This window comes from Coloeus monedula, assembly GCF_965178545.1.
Source record: "Coloeus monedula genome assembly, chromosome: 3".
Taxonomy (NCBI): domain Eukaryota; kingdom Metazoa; phylum Chordata; class Aves; order Passeriformes; family Corvidae; genus Coloeus; species Coloeus monedula.
This window is the reverse complement of record NC_138783.1, coordinates 84,405,094-84,427,411: the sequence shown is the minus strand read 5'-3', so window position 1 is coordinate 84,427,411 and position 22,318 is coordinate 84,405,094. Positions and strand designations below refer to the sequence as shown.

The window sequence follows — 22,318 nt, the reverse complement described above, 5'->3', positions numbered from 1 at the left end:
CTGTCCTGTTCCTGTAACACATCCTCTTCACTTCTGTTTCTTATTTCAGTCTACCTCCTTTGGATGAGGAGTTGCCATCAATTATAGGAGGAAAAATAATCAAAGCAGGATCTTGTTGTAGAATAATATGTCACTTCAGCTTTTCAAGGTAGCTGCAGCGCCAGTTTAGTTCATCCTGTTGGTGGAAAAGACTGCTTGAAAAATGTTTTGACGGTTTTCAAAGGCAATGTTCATTTCAAATACTTACCCAGATTTATCCAAATGAATTCATTGGGCTGTGCAAATGAAAACAAGGAATTCGTAAGCATAACATTTGGCAGCTTTTTGCTGTAGCTCTTATTTGTGCATATTTCAGTATCTCTGCAGAATTTTGAATGCTAAGAAAAACATTTTAGTCAACTTAGTTTTCAATGCATCTTGGACTGAATTACACTTCCAATGCTGCTTTTCTCTGTTGTTTTGGGTTTTTTTCACTTACTCCTTTTGGAGACCACCTCAAACACACTGTTCTACATGTGTTTTTCACTTGAGAAGATTATGAAGTAAGCCCTAACCTTTTCACAAGTTGAAAATATTACTTAATTTTTGCTCTTTTCTGTTACACAGATATAAAATGAAGAGATTACTAGAAATGGGAAAAGAACTTAAATGGAGCAAACCCACAGTTTTCCCAAATCCCTGCATTAGGAGTACTTTAAGAACCACAAGAATAAAATACAGGTTCCTCCATCTGCTTGTGAAAAATCATTGAATCTGTAGCTAGTACATAGTAATTGTATTCTTCTGTTGTCAAGAAATTGTATCACCAATTCACTTGTGTGTTTGGCTTACATTTAAATTAATGGTTTGTATTACTGGATGGTTCAATATTTTAATTAAAATACTGCTGTTTTTATGACAAAAGATGAGTAGTGTAGGATATAAGTGGCATTCCCAAGTAGTTCTAGTGTGTAATTCAGTTCTTTCATCTCCAGTAGACACATACAGCAGGTTACCCATGCCAGAGAGGGCAGTGTCTAACCTCTGCCCACAGGAAGATGGGACTGCTGCTGTGATGAGTTGTGACTGAACTCTTTTTCCCTTTTAGCTTGTCTCATCTAAAAGAGGCCTGATGGGCTAAAAGTATGTAGTGTAGAGAACAGACATACATACTGGCTCCTTTTCTACCTCCATTTGCATTTCCAAAATATTGGGGTTTTCCTTGAAAGACAAGTAAAAAAATATAGGCTGTTCATCCACCTTGTCAGGTGAACAGTAGGCAGATCTTTTGTTTTCCTTTACACAGAAAACAATGGGTCAATGATTTTTCAAGTGCTAAAACTGCAATTTATGGTAAGGTGTTAGCCCATATATTTCTTTTTAATATACAATATTTTTTACTTGCTATCTTGGGCAAGCTGTTGCATATTTTTGACAGCACTGAGATCAAGAAGTTCCTGCAATGCCCCCAAGAACAGGAGTGGGATAAGCATTCAAGACATCCTGACTCCTACGCTAGATCCACTCCTTCCAGTGCCACCCACCTTCATATTGTTTTTATTTAGCTAGATGGGGCAATAGTTGGCTTCAGAAGAATTGAACAAGAAGTGCATCATCTTCAAACTCCCTCTGAGAATGTTCAATACCACAATGAAGTTGTATCAGCAGATGATACATGCAGTGAGACTGTGCATTTTGGGAAGATTTCACTTGCAGGAACAACTGTTTTAAACTAAAGCTACTGAACATATGCGAGCTGTTTGGACTTTCCTGGGACTGGTACCTAACCTTGCCAACATTCCCATTCCCTTCAGGCAAATTCATCACTTACATGAAGATCAGCATGTGGGCGTGCTTTTGGTATTCTGGAAAAAAAAAATAAACAGTGGATTTATGGGATTGCTCCTTTCATGGTATAGTTCTTGTTTTAACTGGCTGGAAAAGTCACCTTTTCAGCCTAAATGTCCTTAATTCTTCTGAGACTGAGCAATTGGCCCTGACGTGGAGAATGATGATACCCAAATTGAACTTTAGAGCTTCTATTAGTAGCTATAAGCCAGACCTTTATAAACCATTCTGCTGTTTCAAATTTGGGCAGGGGAGAGGGAGGGAGTTGACCTACTAGAACATCAAGCTTCTTGAGGATCCAGTATCACCAAGTTCTATCAGTCCATCTTATGTTGCTGCGTCTGTTTTTTGTAGTTAGCATAAAAGCATGAGCTCGGTTCTATGTTCTGGGTAACTCAACAGAAATGCAGCTGGGGGCAGCCTGTGCCCCACATCAGACTGAATCACCCAGCAACAGCACAAGTGTTTCAGATTGGCCACCCATGGGAGCAGAGTCCTGAGCTATTTGCTGCCCTAGACAGAACAGCCCTGACAAAATCCCCTGCAGCTTACCCCCCAGCACAAGGGAGGATGCACACCAGTCACCCTGCTGGTGCAGGGCACCAGGGTGATGGCTGCAATCCAGTTCAAAGGACAAGCATGTTGGCACATGTGTTTGCTAGAGAGATGCTATGACAAAACTAGATTAAAATAACATCAGTAATTTAAAAGTATGTCCATGTACAGATAGATACATGACTTTTGTTCATTTTCCAAAGCTTTGTATCATCACACTCAACACCATCTGACGTATCTCCAGGCAGGATATGCATGAATATTTATATTTTAAAAAAAAAAAACTAGATTAATAGAAACAGTAATGATAGGCAATGTTTACCTGTGAAGATAAGCATCCACTGGGGAGCTGAGCATGCTTCAGTTCAGTAGTCCAACATCACATTTTAAGTTCATAAAACTAGATTTTTTTGTCATCCCTCTGTAGCCCAATACAAGTTGCTGCAAAGCAGATTCTTAACCCCTTACTCGAGCCACCAAATTAATGAATTGGATGAAGGTTAAAACTGAAAGGATTGCCTTTATCAGCTTTTATTGCTGAGCCAAGAAACAAGCAGGGAAGTGATGCTTTGAGGACAGAGTATGTCTGAGTGATTCTTTCAAGCAACTTTCAGAGAAGGACAGTCTCCCCTTACAAGCTACTTGAGCTCCCACAGCACCACACCCTGCTTTGAAGGTGAGGATGTCAAACAGGTTTGCTTTCCCCTCCGGAAAGGAGGTGGATCCAGAGTGTTCTGGCATCCTCCTCATTGGGTGCTGCCGCTGCTTCCCCAGCTCCATGCTTCCTGCCTGGGCAATAAATAAGTTTCTTTGAGCACAGGTGGCACCTTGTATGCTGCTCACAGCTTGGCTCTAGCAGGGTTGCTTGCTTTTGTTACCTGTCTGGTACACAAAAAGGTTTCTCTCTCTCTTGCAGAGCTTGTGTGTGGTGGTGAGAAACCTCTTTGGACAGAGCTGCTGATTACAAGTGTTTCCCTCAAACCTTGGCACTGCAGTTGCAACATCTACCATCATTGCTTGGAAAAAGCCCACCAGAGCAATCAAGGCACTGCATAGAAGAGCATGAAGAAATTCAGAAATATTTTTCTTTTGTGCCTTGGCTTCCTTCTAGTCCATGTAAGAGGTAAGTGAGCTTTACCTAGGCTTATTTAAAGGGCTAGATTATTAAAAATGAAAAAAAAAAGACAAAAATTCCCCAAACAACCTAAACCCCCAGCCCCTAAAAGGGATGCTTGTTTATTTGGAAATGCTTGCTAGCATTTTTTTTTGTTGTTGCTACTGTTTCATGAGCAGCATTCAAAAGTGTCTATATGTACTTCACGAGTTTCTAAAGAGATACATATCTCTTGGATGATTGCTAATAAGAGCTATGCTAGTTGAAGTTTGTTTATTATAATTTCTTATTTTCTCACTAGTGTTGCTTCCCTAAAATGATTCATAAGCTTAGGCTTGAGTATAAACTTTTTTAAATGGAAGCTGTAAAATGAGAGTTTCCAGGGGAGCTTACAGTTTCTAAAGACATCCTTAATCAAATACTGACTTCATGTTTTAAAGCTTTTCTTGGTTATTGATATTTTGAAACCTATGAGTTTTATTGTAAATACAAATTCTGATTCAGTTTAAAGATCGTGCTTTTATATTGGTGCATATGCTTTAATAATTATAAACTAATAGTTTATTAACCTTAGTCAATGTATTTAGGACTAATTAAGAATTGAATACATTTTGTATATATTTTTTGATGAATAAATATCAATAGGGAAAATGTAGCATTTTTGTACTGAGTCATTTTACTATATTCAAGCATAATTTCTTTCAGCAAAATATTCTTTCAAACTTTTCTTGATGTCAAACCAAATAGAATTATCTTTGTGTGCATCAGCCATGTGGTGTACTTGTAACCTTTTCTTTTTTGTGTATTAGCAATACTGCAGAAACTTTTAGTGCAGTGTTGGCTGCAGGAAGAAATCAGTCATTAACCGATAGCTCCAAAATAGCAGCTGCTGCTGATCCTCCCACCACCCTGTATTTAAACGAAGTCTCTAGGAGGCCTTGCAGTGATGGTCAGTGAAAAAAACCTTGTCTTAACGTAGTTCAATGGTTTGATTTTAACAAATGAGGAATTATTTAGAGGTCTTCAACAATTAGCATGGCATAGAAAGAGCAGAGCAGTAGGACTGTGCTGGCCTGCACATTCTGTTGTGAGCAGTGATGATTCATGCAGTCTGACCTCTGGCATGCAAACTTTCTTGTTCTGTAACTGTCTTATGTTGAATAGCTCAGTTCAGACAATCTGAGGCTGAGCAAGCCAATTTGCATATACTCTACTATTTTAATTACAAGGATAGTCAGCCTAATCATTCTTCATTTATACATGTGCTAATTTACAGTCAGTTCAGGCTCTGCTTTGGGGAAGAAGTCATTGCAGAAAGTTCCTGTGGGCTTTGGGCACAGTCTCATGACTCTGGAAACTATTTAATCCACTTTGACAAGCAAAATTAATTATTTTAACTCTGTGGCAACAGACGCTGAATTTTATCATCAAAGTATTCCCCGTGTTTCAGGGGATATTCACAAGAACATCTTCACAGTCCCAATCAAGACATGATACAAGAAAGGCTTGACCATGCTGGTGAAAAGCCGGTCTAAGTTCTTATGACAGGAATGATAGGGCATGATTCATCCTTTTATAGGCAGCTTAATTATTTTCTAAATTGTAATCCTCTGTCATAGTATCTATAAACTACTGGGCCACCTCAGCCAGACCAGATGACATCATTCCTCCTCATCCAGCATTTCCTTTATGTCCAACTATCTTGAGTTAGTTGGCTAGACTACCTTGACGGACACATCTCAACAGAAGCATAGCAGAACCAAGAACTGTATTGCACAAGGAAAGTGAAATCTGATACAGGTCAGAAACATATGTGCTCACTGCAGTATTCCATTTTTAGCTACACTCTTTAGCTTTTGTAATTTCCAGACTTAGATAGGTTACATGAAGGCTCCTATATATTTGAGCTTCAACAACGAATTGTCTTGAAAGGCTTTTAGCCCAATCTGAATGAAATAAACTTCACAGAAACTTCTTCCACTGAATTTCATGGTAACATCCCTCATCAGTTCCTGCAGCTTGGCTGATCTCTGGTAATTCAGGTTTGGCTGTGTCTACACTGCCCATTTAAGGTGTGCTCAGACACAAGTCACATTGCTCCCTGTTAACAGAGATCATGCATCTGTTTGAAACACTGGTCACATTTGGGTCACAAACCTGTGTGCACACCTGCAGTGGGGAAGCTATGCAACCTGGGGGCTCTCCTGTCTATGGACCTGAAAAGCAACTGAGACTCTCACTCAGACCTGACTGCTCAGAATGCTCCTCAGGTTCCCAGTATAGATATAATCTATATATCCATGGTCTTTAATGCTGACTGATAGATCACATGTTTAGCCGGTGACAAAGACAGTACAAAGACTGATGATGTCTGAGATGGTTTACATTTACTTCATCAGATATTGAATGCTACATAGGTAAAGGGAGCAGCATTTATTGCTAGTCAGTAAACAACACATCTCTGTTCAGCTAAGGCTTATAAAGTTTTGACTTAAAATCAATTGTAGTCTCAGTTAATTAGCTGTGCACTTTATGGGGAAAAAATTTTAGACTTGTTTGGATTTGAGACCCTATGTGGCTTAGTTCTATCAATAATGTAGTTTTCACTGGAGTTAAAAGAGCAGGAGAGATGAAAAACACAGTTCTGTTTTTCTAACACTGCTCCATGTAGCTGCAGTCCTCACTGTTGTTCTGTGTGAGGTCTCTGTGGACATGCTGAAGCATTTATGGATTCAGCAGGTAACAGATTCTCTTCTGCTGGCTGCCAAAACTGTTTCGCTCCCAAGACCTGAACTGCAATTATCCACAGGCATGTCAGTGCTATCAGCTAAGGGTGTGATTGCAGTTTGAAAAATCGACATACCTGAACTGGTTGAAGCACTAACAACGGCAGAGCTGTTGCAACATCAGAGCTTGGGAAGAGAAAACAACTATTGTAGTTACTCAGCTTCTCAGGTTCATGTTTTAAACATTGCTGCCACACTGCAAGCCTGGTAGCAGTGCCCAACCTGACTGAGTATGTATTTTTAGCTTATTTGCACCAGCAATTGCAAATTCCTTTCCATCCCATTGAGGATAAAAAATAACAAATAAATGTCAGAATTCTTTCAAGATTAGAAATCAATAAAAATAGACCTTTCTGTGGCATTTTGCCTCATAGTTGGAGGAGAGAGATTCAGTTTGTTTTGATTAGAGTCTTCCTTCCTTTCCACAGGCTGACATCTATGAACGTTATGGGAAAATACTAAAAATACTTAAATATGACCTGTAGTACAATATCGCAAACACACTAGCCTATCTGAAAGAAAGGCTTGGATGGGTTATGAAAATATAACAGTCCCACTTCCACTCAATAAGCTTTGCCTGTTACCAGTAGATTTTTAATTCCTGAAGAATTTATGCAAAAGTTAAATCACAGCAATGTATTTTCAAAGGGCAACAATGCTACAGATTAAATGATAGGAAAGGCCAGAGTAAGCATTAAGATTAGCAGGCAAGTTAAAGTCCTTCCTTACATCCCTGGTCTTATTACAGCAGTGGTGAAGGAACCAGGGGCTATCCATATTGAAGGTCAAGAGGTGTTTTGCATGCATTTTACTGGTGTACTTGGTATGAAAGTGGGACGAGGAACATTACAAGACACTGTGAGCAAGAGAAACAGCAAAGCCTGGCATCTCCCTGACCACCTAAATATTTGGTTCCCTCTGTTGTCTCCAAGCTACCCACCAGAGAAAGTGGGGATTAGCCAGCTGGTACTTAGGCAGCGAGTGGTCACTCAGAACTCAACACAGCTGTTGCCTGTGCCACACTAAGGATTTCAGTAGGAATACTCATATAGGTCTCTTGTTTGAGTACAGTTCTCATGTAATGTGACCATCATTAAGCCTGAGACTCTCAGACCAAGTGGCTGAAAAGGGGCTGGCAGTTTCATGAACCTGTAGTGACAAAGAGAAGCTTTGGATTAAGAGCCCACACCATGGGCTAAGCTCTGCTGCCTCATGACACAAAGCTGAAATTCTGAGATGCACAGGAATATGTATGGTGTTCCTTCATGGAAGATCCCATTTCTTTTGCTCTGCCTGCGATTTTACAGCACACACCAGCTTCTGAACTCACTCTGAAGCAAAATACAGAAAATTATATGTTTTATTTTAGGTTTGCAGGGCATATCATATCATAAAGAACATCAGTTACCTTTGAACAGCAAGGCAAATATCGTAGAACTAGAAGATTTTCTTTTGTGTTTGGTGAAGCTATGTTGCACAGAGCTAAAGCAGTACTGCCACTCCTACTTTATTAGTGCATCTCAGTTGCTGCTGATTACTTAAATATGTTCTTGTGTGAATAAGCGAGACAGTCCTTTTCATGTCCCTTGCATTTAAACTAAAACCAGAAGTGGCCTAGCAAAAAGCATGAAGTCAATAATCAGGTCCACATATTGTGGTCTATATACTGGACCTTGGATCTTAATTACAGATTTTAAAGCATACTCATTTTCCACCCCAGCGTCAAGGGGTTGTAATGGCAAACGTTGTTTATGGAAACTAAAGTTCCTTGAAGGAAAAACAAGCTACAGTAACCTCATCAGCAAATATGGATCATGAGGCTATTACATGAAAGAAATAGTACCTGCTCATTGAGATTTTGTCCACAGTGTCCACTCTGGGGTGTAAACCTTTATGTTCTCCCAGAAGTGAGTAATTTCCTTTAAACAAACATAATTGCTTCTGGAATAAAGTTGGACCAGTACACGGGTATGTTCCAAATCACATGCATGGGAAAATACATCCCATTTTCTCATTATGAAGGAAATAAGTTTCTTGATTGTATTAAAATCAGAAATGGTCTGTGCAAAGAATAACTCACAATTTCAGCTAAAATAACCCCATAAAATGAGTCTCACTAGTGATTTTGGTAACATATTATTCCCTTTTAGAAAATTTTTGTTCTCATTTTTGAGTCACTGACTTCTTTCTTGGTCTCTGCCAGCTTCATAGTGTTTTAAGCTCATTGTATTCATGAAAAAATTCCTATTTAATTACAATGAAGAAATCATACTCATTCATGCCTTTAAATACTGTAAAATCAACTTCTTCTTCCTTTCTATCTTGTTCACAATTAGAAGTTAGTTACTTCTAATTTATTTGTCACACAGGTAATCTCATCCCTATCACTACTAGCAATGCACCCAAAACCAATGAATTTAATCATCTTAATGACAAAATTATTTATCTAACACACATGCACATATATGCATTTTAGATGTGTGTCCAGAAACATGTAAAACACATACAAACACATTTTCTCATGGATTTTAACTTCCTTTTTGATATTAGATTATGCATATTAAAAGCCTGAGAAGTTAATTTCATTTGTCACACAACCTGATCCTCACTTAGCAATATTCATTACTGCTTTATTTAAATCTGCATCACTTTAAGGGCCACAAGCTGTGTTCATATGGATCTAGTCCAGGACTGAGCCTACTTATGGAGATTAAAAATTGCACAGTGATGTCGTGCTGGCCTTTTGTCAGAAAACTTCTGACTGCTGTTGTCATGACCAACTGATAACACTCACCTGCGGAATACAGCCTTGCTCCTCGTAAATTCTACTCAAACGCTGTGGGACCTCAGACCCTTGTGATCAAACAGATACATGGTTAAAGGGTGGTGGATCCATTCAACATTTAGATAACAAATTAAACCATAGACAAAAGATGCTACTGTCTACATTTGTGACTAGATATTTCAGAAAACTAATATTCAAAATTTGTGAACACCAAATGCACATGTGCCTGAGGACATGGCTTTGCAAGGACTGTTTTGTGGTGTTCAGCAGGAGCTTATGGGCATTTTCTCAAATTCTCTGTTATGAGTCATTGAGAACCACCCAACAAAAAACATTACTACAGTCATTTTATTTCTATGTCAAAACAGGGATACTCCCAGAAAAAAGGTTAGAAGTAATGCCAAGAAATAGCATACTAGCTGAAAAGCAGCAATAGCAGAGATAACTGGGAGATAATACCACCTGCAGAGCTAAATCTCTTTGTAACTTTATCCACATTAAAACAAAACAAAACAAAAAAAAAACCAAAACCAAGGCCAACAGCAAGAAACACAAAACCCCCAACCAATTAAAAACCCCCAATGGAACAAAGCTGTTTCTGCCCCACTAAAATTTCTTTCATTCTCATTTTCTTCAGTATATTTCCAACTCTACTATGGAAGCTGATCCCAAAAAAAAGGGATTATGTGGAAAATTAATTTATTTCAGTCCTTTTGTTCTATGGGGAGCTTCACTAATTTATTTCCCTTGTCATTTATCTTCAGAGTTCTCTGAAGTGACTGCAGTTCCTATTGAGCTATGTATCCTCTGAGAATCTAATATGGTTTTGTTTTTAGACCCACCATTATGTGGATGAAGTCTGAGCTGTTCAGCTATTTAACCAACTGTTTTCCTCCAAAATTAGATTCTTAAAAGTGTCTAGGTACCGTCTCAGGAATGGTAATGAGCATTTAAAATTCTGCTCAACAGAATCTTACTCCTTGTGGTCATTTGATGTTATTGTCAGAGGAAGTTGGTATGGAAGTCCAAGCAGTATTCTGATTTATTGCAATATAATTTACCATGCTGTACAGATGTCCTCATACAAACTGCCCATCTGTCAAGGGTTACATTTACATGGTCAGAGATTTCACTGTGGATTCCTGTCTTAATCCCAAGCAGTCATTCTGTGTTGGTGCCCTTTTCATTGCTTGGTTTATCGTTAGAAATAATTTTTTAAAAAATCAATATGAATACTTTCTGCAGGAGATTTTCAGTCTTCTTTTTTCTCTTCTTAAAATTTCTGTAGCTTTCTTCTGTTTCTCCCTTGAAGTCTCAAAACAATACCTTTTGCCTTTTCCTAACTTTTCTATAGCAGAACATACATACAATAGGAGAGGGAAATGTTGGTATTGTCCAGAAGGGACAGAAGGTGTTAGTAACTGTTTCAGTCTGTTGTTTTGCTTTAGTTCTCATGCAGTTGAAAGCATCTGCATCATCTTTCTTGAATTTCATATTCTGGTTAGATTCCACCTTCTATTTTTATTTTTCCTTAATTTCAAAGAAATGTTATGCCTGAAACTTTTCCACAGTCTTCCTTCACAAGATGATTTTGTCACATTCTCTTTACAGCATTAGGACCTCAGTAGCTGCTTTCCATATTGTTAGTTCCTGCATGTCATGACCTGTAACAAAGCAGCTGGTTTGTCCAACAGCTCTTCAGTATTACAAAATTATTTCTGATGACCCTAGTTCTGATTATGGTTACAGAATTATTCCTGATGACTCACTCCAACAAGAAACGGTCTCAGGCACTGATGATGGTGGTATCCTGATGCAATGGGGTTCAGGTCAGACAGCCTCCTCCAGTACTCTGGATGCTGATCAAAAATGAGGATTTTACCCAAAGACAAAATCAAAGGATAGTCAGGATTAAGTTGCTTGTACTGATGGCACTGAAGAAATGCTTCAGAAAAATAGAATTTGACCATATAAGTCAAGGCAGGAGGTCAGCCTGTGGGTAGTGTGTCTGCATGACGATCAAAGTGTTCCATGGCTGGGGTGACAGCCCACGGGCAGCAGCTCAGGGCCCAGTAAGGAAGGGCTGGTGGTGTTTGCACAGCAGGTAAATATGATAACACAAGAGAGCAGCTTCTCCTTGGCCTATCTGAACAAACAACTTCTTTGAATTAAATGGGCCCATGTCTCACAGCCATTCAGGACTGCGCTGCGCAGGGATGACAGCTGACAGCTTGTTCTCTGCCTGCTGCTGTTTGGATGGGTCTTTCTTTTGCCTCTTCGTGGTGTTCTGGCTCCATACAGAGCCCTCAGGTCAGGAGGTCATGGAAACTGCCTGCTGACTGACTGTCTTTTCTTCTGTCACACTCTTTCTAGGTCAAGGTGATTTTGATTTAGCTGATGCCCTTGACCACCCTGGTATGTAAATTTTCTATCTTTATTTTACTATGGCGTTTGCACCCAATAATAACTCTTAAGTCTTTTTCCTTGAGGAATAGAATATGAAGTGTTTACTACTTAAGTTAAAGATACACAGAACTGGAAAATGCTAGATTTCAAAGTTTCTATCATGAAATGAAAGTTTTCTTTAAAAAAAAACAAACAAAAAATAGCTTTGAAAACACATCCCTTCATTTTTGGCTTCTGCTGTGATACATAAAGATTTATTGAAAGCAGCTCTCTGCATTTGCAGATACCTGCTTTTGTTAGGTTGAAGCTGTTATTGTTTATTGACATGTCATTGTGTCCAACAGATGACATAATTACCAGGAAGCCTACAGTGATCAGAAGACCAACAAGACCTGTGCTCAGTGAGTAATAAGTAATGGGTCATTAAACTGATTTTGTATATGTGAGAAGCTTTCACATGAGGTTCTTCATCATATTTTCCCTTGTGCTTTAGCTGCGATAATGTGTGGATAATAGCTGTCTGCTTTATGTAAAATAAGTGCTCTTTTGACAGTTACCCATTACCTGTCTTCAGCTCTTCCAGTAAAGTGTTAAAGCATGGCTGGCCAGTCATGGTATTTTATTTCCTGAAGATCTTCTTCATACTTTTCTAGATTGTTCTGAACTCCCTGGGGAGTATAACAATGGGTAACTTGCTAAAAATGGCTAACTGTTCCTCTACTTTTTTTCCCTATTATCCTTACTTTTCTGTATATTTATTCATGAGGCCTGATAACAGACATGGAAAAGATCCAGAAGCAAGTTGGGGGTATTCTTTCTTCTCACCATTTATTTGATTCATATTACCTAGTACTGATTGCTACAATCACCTGTGTCAGAAAGGAAAAAAGGTTCTGAAGAGTGAAGAGCTGTAGTCCTGAGAATGCCAAACAACAAATTCCAATGAACACTTGTTAATGTTGAAAAAACCCAAATTCCAAACAAGAACAAAATTGGATTTGTGATGGAACGATTTATGACAACATAGAGTTTTTTTCATCTGAACTATGCTGCAATAAATTTCTGTCTATCAAACAAGATGCTTTAATTGGAAAATGCTGGATAACATTAGCCCACACAACAACGTTAGGTCTTTTTCTGGACAAACTTGGCAATAAGACTTTAGATGCATGAAAGTAGTTACATTTTCCATGCAATTCTCTGGCTCCCTCTTTGAACAAACAGGGGCAATATTTTGTGAAAGTGGTAGTTATTATATACTTTAAGGGCTGCATTCTTCCTTCCAACTTCATTTGGCAAACAAAGTTTGTGTCTGGCCTAGATTAGAAGTGTTTGTCTAATTTAAAATATTGCACTCAATGTGTATTTGTTCCTATCCTAATGCAAACATTTCAAGTAAGTTATTTGAATTGTGCCCTAAGATACTTTATCCTTGGTCATGCTTAAAGGTAGCTTAGGGATGCCAATATCGACATTGAAGCTGCATAAGTCAGGTGAAAGGAATTTTTATTTTTAGGGACTCCTAAATCTGTTAGAGATACAAACATCAAATAAATATTTGCCCTAACCAAATCCACTTCACTAATTTTTGGGCAGGAAGAACTCCATGTTTTCCAGACTCTTTCAGAGTCTCTTTCAGCACTACAGAGGACTGCAGAGAGTTTAAAAAAAGAAATTAAAACTTAAGAAAACCCAAGCCCAAGGTGTTACAAATCAATTATTGGAGTCGGAAAGTGCAGAAAGATGGTACAAAAGTATGTTCTAGCATCTGCATAATGCTTCATCTTAACTTCAGGGTGTCCTCTATGTCTCATTCAGAAGTGAGGCCAGCTGAGATTTTTGTTCAGCTGAGGCCAGTTACAGGCAGTGTCCTCTGGGCATCCCATGCACCTCTGCCCAGTTGAAGGTCTCCTGTAGGCCCCTCCCCAGTGTAACAAAATTCATCACAACATTTAATGGAAGGTTATGTTTATTTACAAATCTCAAAGTAAGTTGATGTTTACCCACTCACATTGTTCCTGCATTCTGTTTAATTCAGCCATATCCTCACACCCACATGCTCATGAGCACCAAGATGTGTCTGGTGAGCATTGTGTGCAACATGAGACAAAGCTTGCCAGCTACTGAGCTCTTACGCTCTGTGCTTCTTCTTGATCAGAAATGACAAGTAGAATCCACAGATCTTTTATATCCTTTAGGAGTAATCAGATATTATAGAGAGGTCCTTTATTAGAGGCCATAATATTTCTCACTCCAGTGTCTCTGAACCCTTGGTCAGGCTGCTGCCCACTGTCTTTTTTTTTTCTTGCTTGTTCAGAGTACACAGGCTATGTGCACAGATTTATTTTCTAGGTGGACAATCAGGAAAAGTAGTAATATACTGCAGCCTTTGGTGTTACAATACCTTTCTGCTTTTCCTCTGCTGACAAGTCATCTGTGCTGTCATCAGAGCACAGGCCTGCTGGTTTTGACAGAAACAACACATTCCTCAGTTTTACTGCTGGGAACAGTGACCTTTATTGTCTGTTCTTGTAACACTTCGCTGTTTTTTCTGGTCCCTACAGACACATGCATTTCCATTTTTATTAAATTCATATCAACCTTAGCATTTCTGCAACAAATCTCTGCATGAACCCTCCAGAGTAGAACTTGCAGTTCACCTGAATTCTTCATCCCAATAATAAATTGAATCCAGTTTTCAATTTATTGCTTCTTACAGTGTTAGCATTTGACAGGTAAAGGTATTTTTGAAATGCAACTCTCTGCTGGGCAGACACAGGGAGGTTCAACACCTGACAAGAACAAACCAAGTCATGTATTATGAATTTGATTATTTTCCTGCCAGATTTCCTGGTGACATCAAAACATTTCTGAGTTGTTACGCAAATGAGACTAGATACTGTGCAAAAGCAGCTTCCCACTCCTCCTGGATATAAAGAACAGAAGAAAACAGACTTCTGCATGGTGATTTTCTTGTGTTTTGCAAATTCTGACACACACGTAATGAAAAAAAAAGGTGTTTAATTGAGAGTCTATCTAATTGTCTGTGGCAATAAGCACTGTTACCAAAATTTAGAGAGGTTTTGCTGTCCCTTTTCTTCTGATTCACTGCATCACTCCACATTTATAAGCATCAAGAAAGGGATTCTTGGAGTTTTGACATCCATCTAATATATTTCTTTCAGAACTCACCATCATTCCATATACACCTTAAATACCACCCACATATTCATATCCACACCTGCATGTTAGAAACAGAGTTCCTCTTTATGCACCTGCAGCTCATGGAAAAAATTTTATTGGATGGAAAGGTTCCATCCCAGGTTCAGCACAACACATGTACAGCGCAGGGCAATGGTCACAGCTTGTTGATTTACTGGGTAACATGCACATACAGACATTTAATTCTATCTAAAAACCTTTATAGCTCAGGCAAAGAAAAACAGACTGTCTCCCAACCTCAGACAGGTGCATATGATTGCCTGAAGCAAGGGGTCACCATGACCCTTACGTAGATTAGGTGATTCAATCTCTCCCCAAGTAGGTTTATTGCTCCTTGGTATTTGTTCTTGAAATGGGTATTCAGTTTTTGCAGTTCAATAAACTACACTTAAGCCAAACATACATACACCAATTTTAACCACAGACATAAATGTTAATAATTAAGTGTATTTAAGAAATGGATACAGTCACATATTTTAGCAAAGATAATTTTATTTTTTTACTTGCAGGTATATTAAAGAGGTATTGATCTTGATTCAACTGTAAGATTTATTTTGACATCATTTAAATCAGGAAAAAAACCTTCATATTTTGAGTAGAAAATACTGTACTGTTTGTCAATTAGTGTGTGGGGAAATATTAGATTCTATTAGAGTTTTCGAGAAAAGTGTGGTAAGTTATTTGAATTTGTGGGACTGATCTGAAAAAGGTGCTTGTCAAACATTCAGTTGAACACATTCTAATGAAAATAACATTTCATTTCCCTCAAGAATTGTGTGTAACTCACTTTTCTACATCTTCCTCCTATTCATTTTTAGACAATGATCTACATTTAGGAGATGCTCTTGGTGGGGGTGAGTACTCTCTTATTTCCTTGACTATAAGGGGATTTTTTCTTTCATAGTCTTTTTCTGAGCCCTGCCTAATTTGGAAAAAAAGAGATTTCAGTACTGCAGGAGGTGCTATGGTCATGTGAGTCATTACAACTCATGTACCTGCAGCCCTTCTGCCTGAGGCTGCCACGCAGTGTCACCAGCCACCTTTGAGAGCTTCCAGCTGCCCTACCTTGCATGCACTGGAGTTAACTGGGGCTTCCTGTGCCATAGCAGACCACCCCAGGCATGGCCCATTCACTGTGGTGGCTCAGGGTGGAGTCCTCTGACAGAGGCTTGATGATGGTGATGGCTGTAGTTTCTTCAGCTGCCAAAAATGAGCCTGCCTAAGAATTAGGAATCAGAGGTAAGACTGGATGGAGAGGTTTGAGCTACTTGTAGCTCTGCTGATGGCAAATTAGAAATTCAGGAAGGAATGTTTCAGAGATGAGCACTGATGATACAGCCTAAGTTTGAAGCAGCCAAGCTGTTGTAACACGCTGTTAACTTCCAGGTATTCCCATAACACCCAGATCTGACCTAGGAAATATTCACAGTACTGTACTGAGCTGTGCAGACATGTGAAATCCTTGAGGTTGGGAATTTGTACACCAAAGTTTATTTAGCATGTTTAGAGATGTACCAAGGATGTGAAGTGCTCTAGAAAGGTTCTTGAATACTGAAGTTACCCAAAATGCAACTAGTATTGAATCAAAGCCTAGAATTCCACTTTAATCACAGCCACACAAAAGATCAATTACTTCTCAGCACAGATCAGTTACTTCAGCACAGAACCTCTGAATCAGCTGCAGAGGTTTGGTTTACTTATGTTTCAGTCTTAGAGAATGAAACCTTTTATATTGGGGTTTTTTTTTCCCATTTCAATGTTCCCCTGTGGTACTTCAGGCCTTCGTTTGAATGACATATAAGTCCACACTTTACAAAGCTGAATATAATTTTGTTAATAATTCCCATGTTTATATTGTCATTTGTTCCTCCCTGTACTAATTGTTCCATTCCTGCAAGTTTTTAATGAGTACTGTTATGAGAGGATAGGTTAAATATATTGAGTAAATAATTAATTAATAGCTTAAGTATCTTCATTAACCAAATCTTTTCATTCCAAGGATGGCAAATCGTGCTTCCCTTGGTTTTTATTTATTTGTTCTATTTTCAGTTCAGGTTCTTAATTGACCTTCAGACATGGTATAATGAGGTTAAAGTTATGTCTCTCGTTATCAGTACTTCTGAAGACATTATTTTTTCACCAGCTATGCCATACAATATGTCTTCTTATGCTTAGAGAAGACTAAGTGCAGCATCACAATAGAAATGAAAAATGGGATTGGGGGTTTTCTGCTTTTGTGCCACAGTGAGTCTTAGTTCATGACACAGAGAGCTGGAAGAGATCAAGCCCTTCCTCTACTGAATATAATTAACTGGGCAAAGTCTGATTCAGCAAAGCTTTACGACTCTACCTAAAATCCATTGACTGTAGGCTACACTCACTTGAAGTTAAGCATATACCTAAATAATTTTCTGAATCAGAACCTAAATGATGCTCAGAAACAGAAGCATATTTAGCATTGTATTTAGCAGCTAGGCAAGAATAAAACACAGCAAAAGGGCATCTAGCATGTTTGGAAGGTGAAAGATATAAGGACGGGGAGGGAAATTGCTATTTATTTCTGTGACCTAATTTTGATTTGTGCAGAACTAAATTCACTGCCTGGCTATGAGAACAGTTAAATATGTGATTGAATTGGTTGAAAAAAGGATGGCAAGAGAGGACATACTTTATACATGCAGAGCAGCAGCCCTAGATATTAAATTTGGCAGCCCTTGATACTCCAACACTGTATATGCAGTTTGGAAAGTGCTTTTATTCATCAGATCTCCTGCTCTATCCAATGCATCTCGTTCTAATCCTTTGGAAAAAATTAAGGCTAACTGCTAACACAAAGTTCTAAACAACAACAAAGCTGAAGTCTGAGTTCATTTTGCACAGATCAAGAGCAGAAAATTCATTATGCATTAGATAAATTCAGCATCTGCTAGATGAAACCTATCTGCAGGCCTTATTAATACCTGCTGATGGCAATGAGATAACCTGTTGCCTCCTGCGCAGCCTAGAACACCAGCTTCTCTCTTGGCTCTGAGTAACTGCACCACTGACACCCACAGTGACACATGGTGCCTCCCAGCTGTCAGCTTTAAACAATGTTAGCACTTGCCAGAAATACATGAAATATTTTCCTTCAATGTTTTTGTGAATTATTCTCCTCTTTTGAAAATATTCCCTGTTCACTTCCAAGTCAGTTTTTGTTGCTAGATATTTGTTGATATAGTGCTTAAGTCTTTTAAATTACTGAGAAGGTCCTTTTACTAATTCATGGGAAGACAAGTTAGAAATAGATATAAAATGTCAAATTATCCTACTCTTTATTTACAGTTCCCAGTTTTGCCTGTTCAACCATCTAACAATATTAATTATCAATAGGTGACATCTCAAGAAAACCTTTATACCCACCTCTACCACCACGCCCGGGAAGTTATGGTAATTCTGGTAAGACTATTTGTTCTTAAGAAAATGCAGCGCTATGAGCAGACATTTTGAATACTTTAATCTCTTATTTCTGTAGTAATAGTTTTTATCATCCTTTCCCTACATCTTCTTTGGCAGCCACTGTTTATGACCCAGTGTTTGGAAAGCTTGTTTCTGAGTTTTAGTGTTGGTACCATAAAGTTTTTCTGCCTGCTCAAAATGTGGGACACTGTGTCCTAAGTGGCACGAGACTAACATTTAATCTTGTTTGCATTTTCATTTTGGGTGTGTATACACTGAGCTATGTGAAGGTTCAAATTTGACATCTAGCCACAGGGCAGGGATAAACCTGTGTTCAAATCCATTTGAGATGTGCATCTGAGATGGCCCTGGGGCATACAGCAGATGGGGATGGGCAGCCTGTATTGCTTTTGAGTTTGGTTCCAGACACTCAAATAAAGTAAATGTGGCATATCTATTCTGGCTTTCACCCTGTACCTCTACTTACTTTGGGTGTGGCTGTAGTGGTGAGCCATGGACAGGTCCTTCTGGAGTCCTCCCTGGAAAGAACCCACTGACTCTCTGCTTCAGGGATCACTGGGACTCAAGATGTCCATGTTATATAAGGATTTGTGTTACTGAGGGCCCAAGACCACGTATCTCACAACTACCCAAAACAGACACAGAATTTGTAGACACCAGCAGTGCCAGTACTTCAGCTTTCCGGTGAATTTTGGCGGGTGACCATTCAGTACAAGACATATGACCCATCCACCATGTCGAAGCTGGGATTTCAAAGGTTCCTCACCTCTTCCTAGAACACTACAAAAGGAGTGGGCAAGGGAGCTGAAGGGGTTACCATTGTAGATAATTTTGCAGCTGGAATCTTTATCTTGCAGGAGGTTTTGATGACTCAGATCTCCTCGATGGGAAGCCTTTACCACCAGTTATAACAGGTAGCCTTTGCCAATTTCCCTTGCAACAGCTTCCTAACACCTGTAAACTGGAGCTGGTTGGTTTTGCTTTAGTGGTAATCTGCTTGTCTCTGAAGGAATAGGAAAAGACTCTGCTATTTTTATTTAGGTTAGTTATCCTTCATGAAAAAAATATGGTTTGGACCTTGAAGCTAAATCTTGAAACATGTTCCAAAACATGTTGTAGCACTCTGGCATATGCCAGAAGCCTGCAGGTTTTATCCCTTTGAATTCAGCAAGGAAAGTCCCAAAGTAAGGGGCTTGCTGAAGTAGATGGACCAAGGCTAAGATCTTGATGTAAACTACTGATGAAAGATCTGATTGTCTGGAAGTAGAGAAGAGATAGAGTATACTGGCCTCCCTGTGAAATCAGCTTGATGTAGAGTGTTACATATGATCCTTCTATTAGATGATAACATTCATGACCAAAAATGAAGTGTCAAGAGGAGGAACAGTTATTCCTCTGGCCAGCACAGCTATCAGTGAGGAGTGGAAGGGGAGCTCATCTCTTGCAGTCCTGTTGGGCCACCCCTTTTGCCCTTTGCATGTCACACTTTGCTGAATAAAGGCTTAGTTCTCAAAACATGATGACAAATATTTCGATTAAACTTCACCCTCTATTCCAGGAGAAGAGGAGCATCCTTTCAATCATGGAGGGAACACAGGTATAGTAAATAATTTACATTCTTCTACAATTGATTTCTGATCTTCATGAAATATTAAAATCATGTTGGCCCTCTAAAAGTAGCACATATACTAAATTAGGCTTTAAGACACTATTTTCACATCAGCTGTAATGTAACACAATTTCTATTCATCTGCTTAATTTTATTGTTTCACAAAACTATTTTCATCATTTGGGAAAAGCACACTTTAGTAGACAATATGCTTAAGACAAACCATCTAAGTGCCTCTGAAAAAAACCCTTCTCTTTCTTTTTCCACAGATTCAGGATTAATAGCTGGAGTTACATCTCCTGTAATTTCTTCTTTTGTAATACTGGTTGTTGGATCAATAGCAGCCTACACTGCTTACAAGAATAAGAAACTTTGTTTCAAACCACGTGGTAAGGCCCAGTTTTTCCACTGATTTAGTGCTAAAGTAGATGGGAATTTGACAAATAATTGTCTCTGCCACCACAGAGGTGCCTGACTCTTGTGGCTCTGTGTGTGGAAACCAGCCCAGGTGCCCCAGACCAGCCTCAGAAAAGCTGGAAAAGATCACCCACAGTGGAAATACTGAATGTTCAATATTCATTTTTCAGGTGGGGCTACAGTGTAAACAACTGAAAGGAGAATTGCTCTCATCACAGGTTCCTTTGGTTGGTGACATTCTACATTGCCATTTGGACAGAAGAAAATCTTCCTTTAACGAACATTTTCTTGAGACATTGCAATCCTGCTTTCTCTAACCTGATGTCACTTTTGCACCTCGAGCTTTATGTCATCAAAGATATGCTTAAAACATCCAGAGATTGTATTGCACTCTCTGACCTGAATTCATAAAGGTTGGATACAGATTTGGACTCAGAAGTTATCTTAAAGAAAGAAATCAAGTTTGATATAAGCTAAAAAGGGAAAGATTTGGGTTTGTGAGGATTCAAGTCACCAAATAAATTTTGTTTCTGTTTTCAAAATTAGCCAAAAAACTTCATCCTTCTGATAGAATAGGAATAAGGAGTTTGCCATTTCCCTTAACACTTGTTGGGTTTCTCCAGTATATTTCTGTAATGATTACTATGTTTAAAGAAAATTTGTAGTTGTATAAAGGATTAAAAATTTGAATGCCTTTACTTTGTATTTATGTCTGAATTTTAGCAAAGTGAAAGGAACTATAGCTAGAAAATTCATTTTTAATTTTATAATATATTGAAAAGATTATGTATATTGACAAACCACTGTTTAAAACAAAATAGAGAGGAGCACATGGTAATTTTATTTATTTATTTATTTAATTGATTAATTACTGAAATGGTATTTAGCTCTTCTTAGGAACTAGAATTTCACATATGTGTAATTTCTCTTCTTGAAAACTTAGGCCCTACTCTAAAAACCTTTGAAGGCATTCATCTAGCAAGACGGGTTTTTAAAGAAATACTTCTTATTCGTAACTTCTGAAAAGGGAAAATGGGTACAAAGCTTCTTCTGATTCATTTAGAATGAGTTTGTCATGCTTCGTTCTCTAAGCTCCAAGTCAAAACAACTTTTACACTTCATGCTACGTGGAGGTGTGGTTACATAGTTTTTCTAGCAAGACTATTTCATGTCTTTCCCTCGTTCCTGATCAACCTTGCTGGGCTAACAAATGTCCTCGTGTAGACAAACCTATCACAAAAACTGACACTTTTCCTGTCTCTCTGCCTTCATTTAGCTAACTGAATCAAAAAAACAGCAAATGAATGAAATACAGTTGAAAGCTGGCAAAACTAGCAGTTTACTGACAAATCTGCAATACAGCCATTTTAGCTAACTTTTTAAAGCATAAGGAAATCAGTGTGGCTTTATCTTCATTTTATATGCAAAGCATGTTTTTTGTTACCAAAATTCCTTTTAGATGGAGGTAAATATGATTTTGTGTTTAGAGGAATACATATACTAAACATGTACTTTTTCATGAAATAAAATACTATTTGTCTAAATTATATTTTAAATGGGTATATGTCAGTTTCTTGCTTAGATGACCACGATTTTTTTTTTTTTTGATTCTGAAAGAAATGATAATGTACATCAGCTTAACCATAGAAACATCTTGACAACATACAAACAAATGAACACCTTTGTGGCTATCACTTTTAATTTATGAGTGAGAAAATATTTTTAATATGGTGTGGTTAATATGGTTTTCAAGGACATTTAATATTTCTTTTAAAATAATAATCTTCCATGTTAATAGTTAAAACAGATTGATATGTATTTTGTCAGGTAGGCATAAAGATTGGATTAATGAAATGATAAGTGTTTTGCTGTTACAACTTCAGTGGTTTGTTCAGCCATGAAAATACATATTTTGCTTCTTTCTCTTCAAAATTTTCAATAAACACCTACTGTGTTTTATCTAAGATGATCTATGTTTTGTTTGTTTCGCTTGCTACTTTCTGGGACATATGAGGACTGATATGTTCTATATACAAGTTCAACTATGTCCCAGTAGGATAAAGAAGGAAATGCTTCAAATTAAAGAAAAATTACAGGAATTTTTTTTTTTTACATAATAAAAAAACCAAAGCAAACAC

The 22,318-nt window shown here is 38.2% G+C and overlaps 1 protein-coding gene across 1 annotated transcript; it reads left to right on the top strand.

Annotated features, from left to right (window-relative positions):
* Positions 1 to 3,444: 3,444 nt before the first annotated feature.
* XG (Xg glycoprotein (Xg blood group)) lies at positions 3,445 to 21,203 on the top strand (the record flags this gene model as incomplete). Its single annotated transcript, XM_082277833.1, has 9 exons — positions 3,445 to 3,505; positions 11,441 to 11,482; positions 11,818 to 11,874; positions 15,514 to 15,549; positions 18,068 to 18,133; positions 19,012 to 19,068; positions 19,713 to 19,751; positions 20,033 to 20,152; positions 21,124 to 21,203. The coding sequence occupies 9 exons, from the start codon at positions 3,445 to 3,447 to the stop codon at positions 21,201 to 21,203; spliced, it is 558 nt and encodes a 185-aa protein (XP_082133959.1).
* Between the last annotated feature and the right edge of the window lie 1,115 nt (positions 21,204 to 22,318).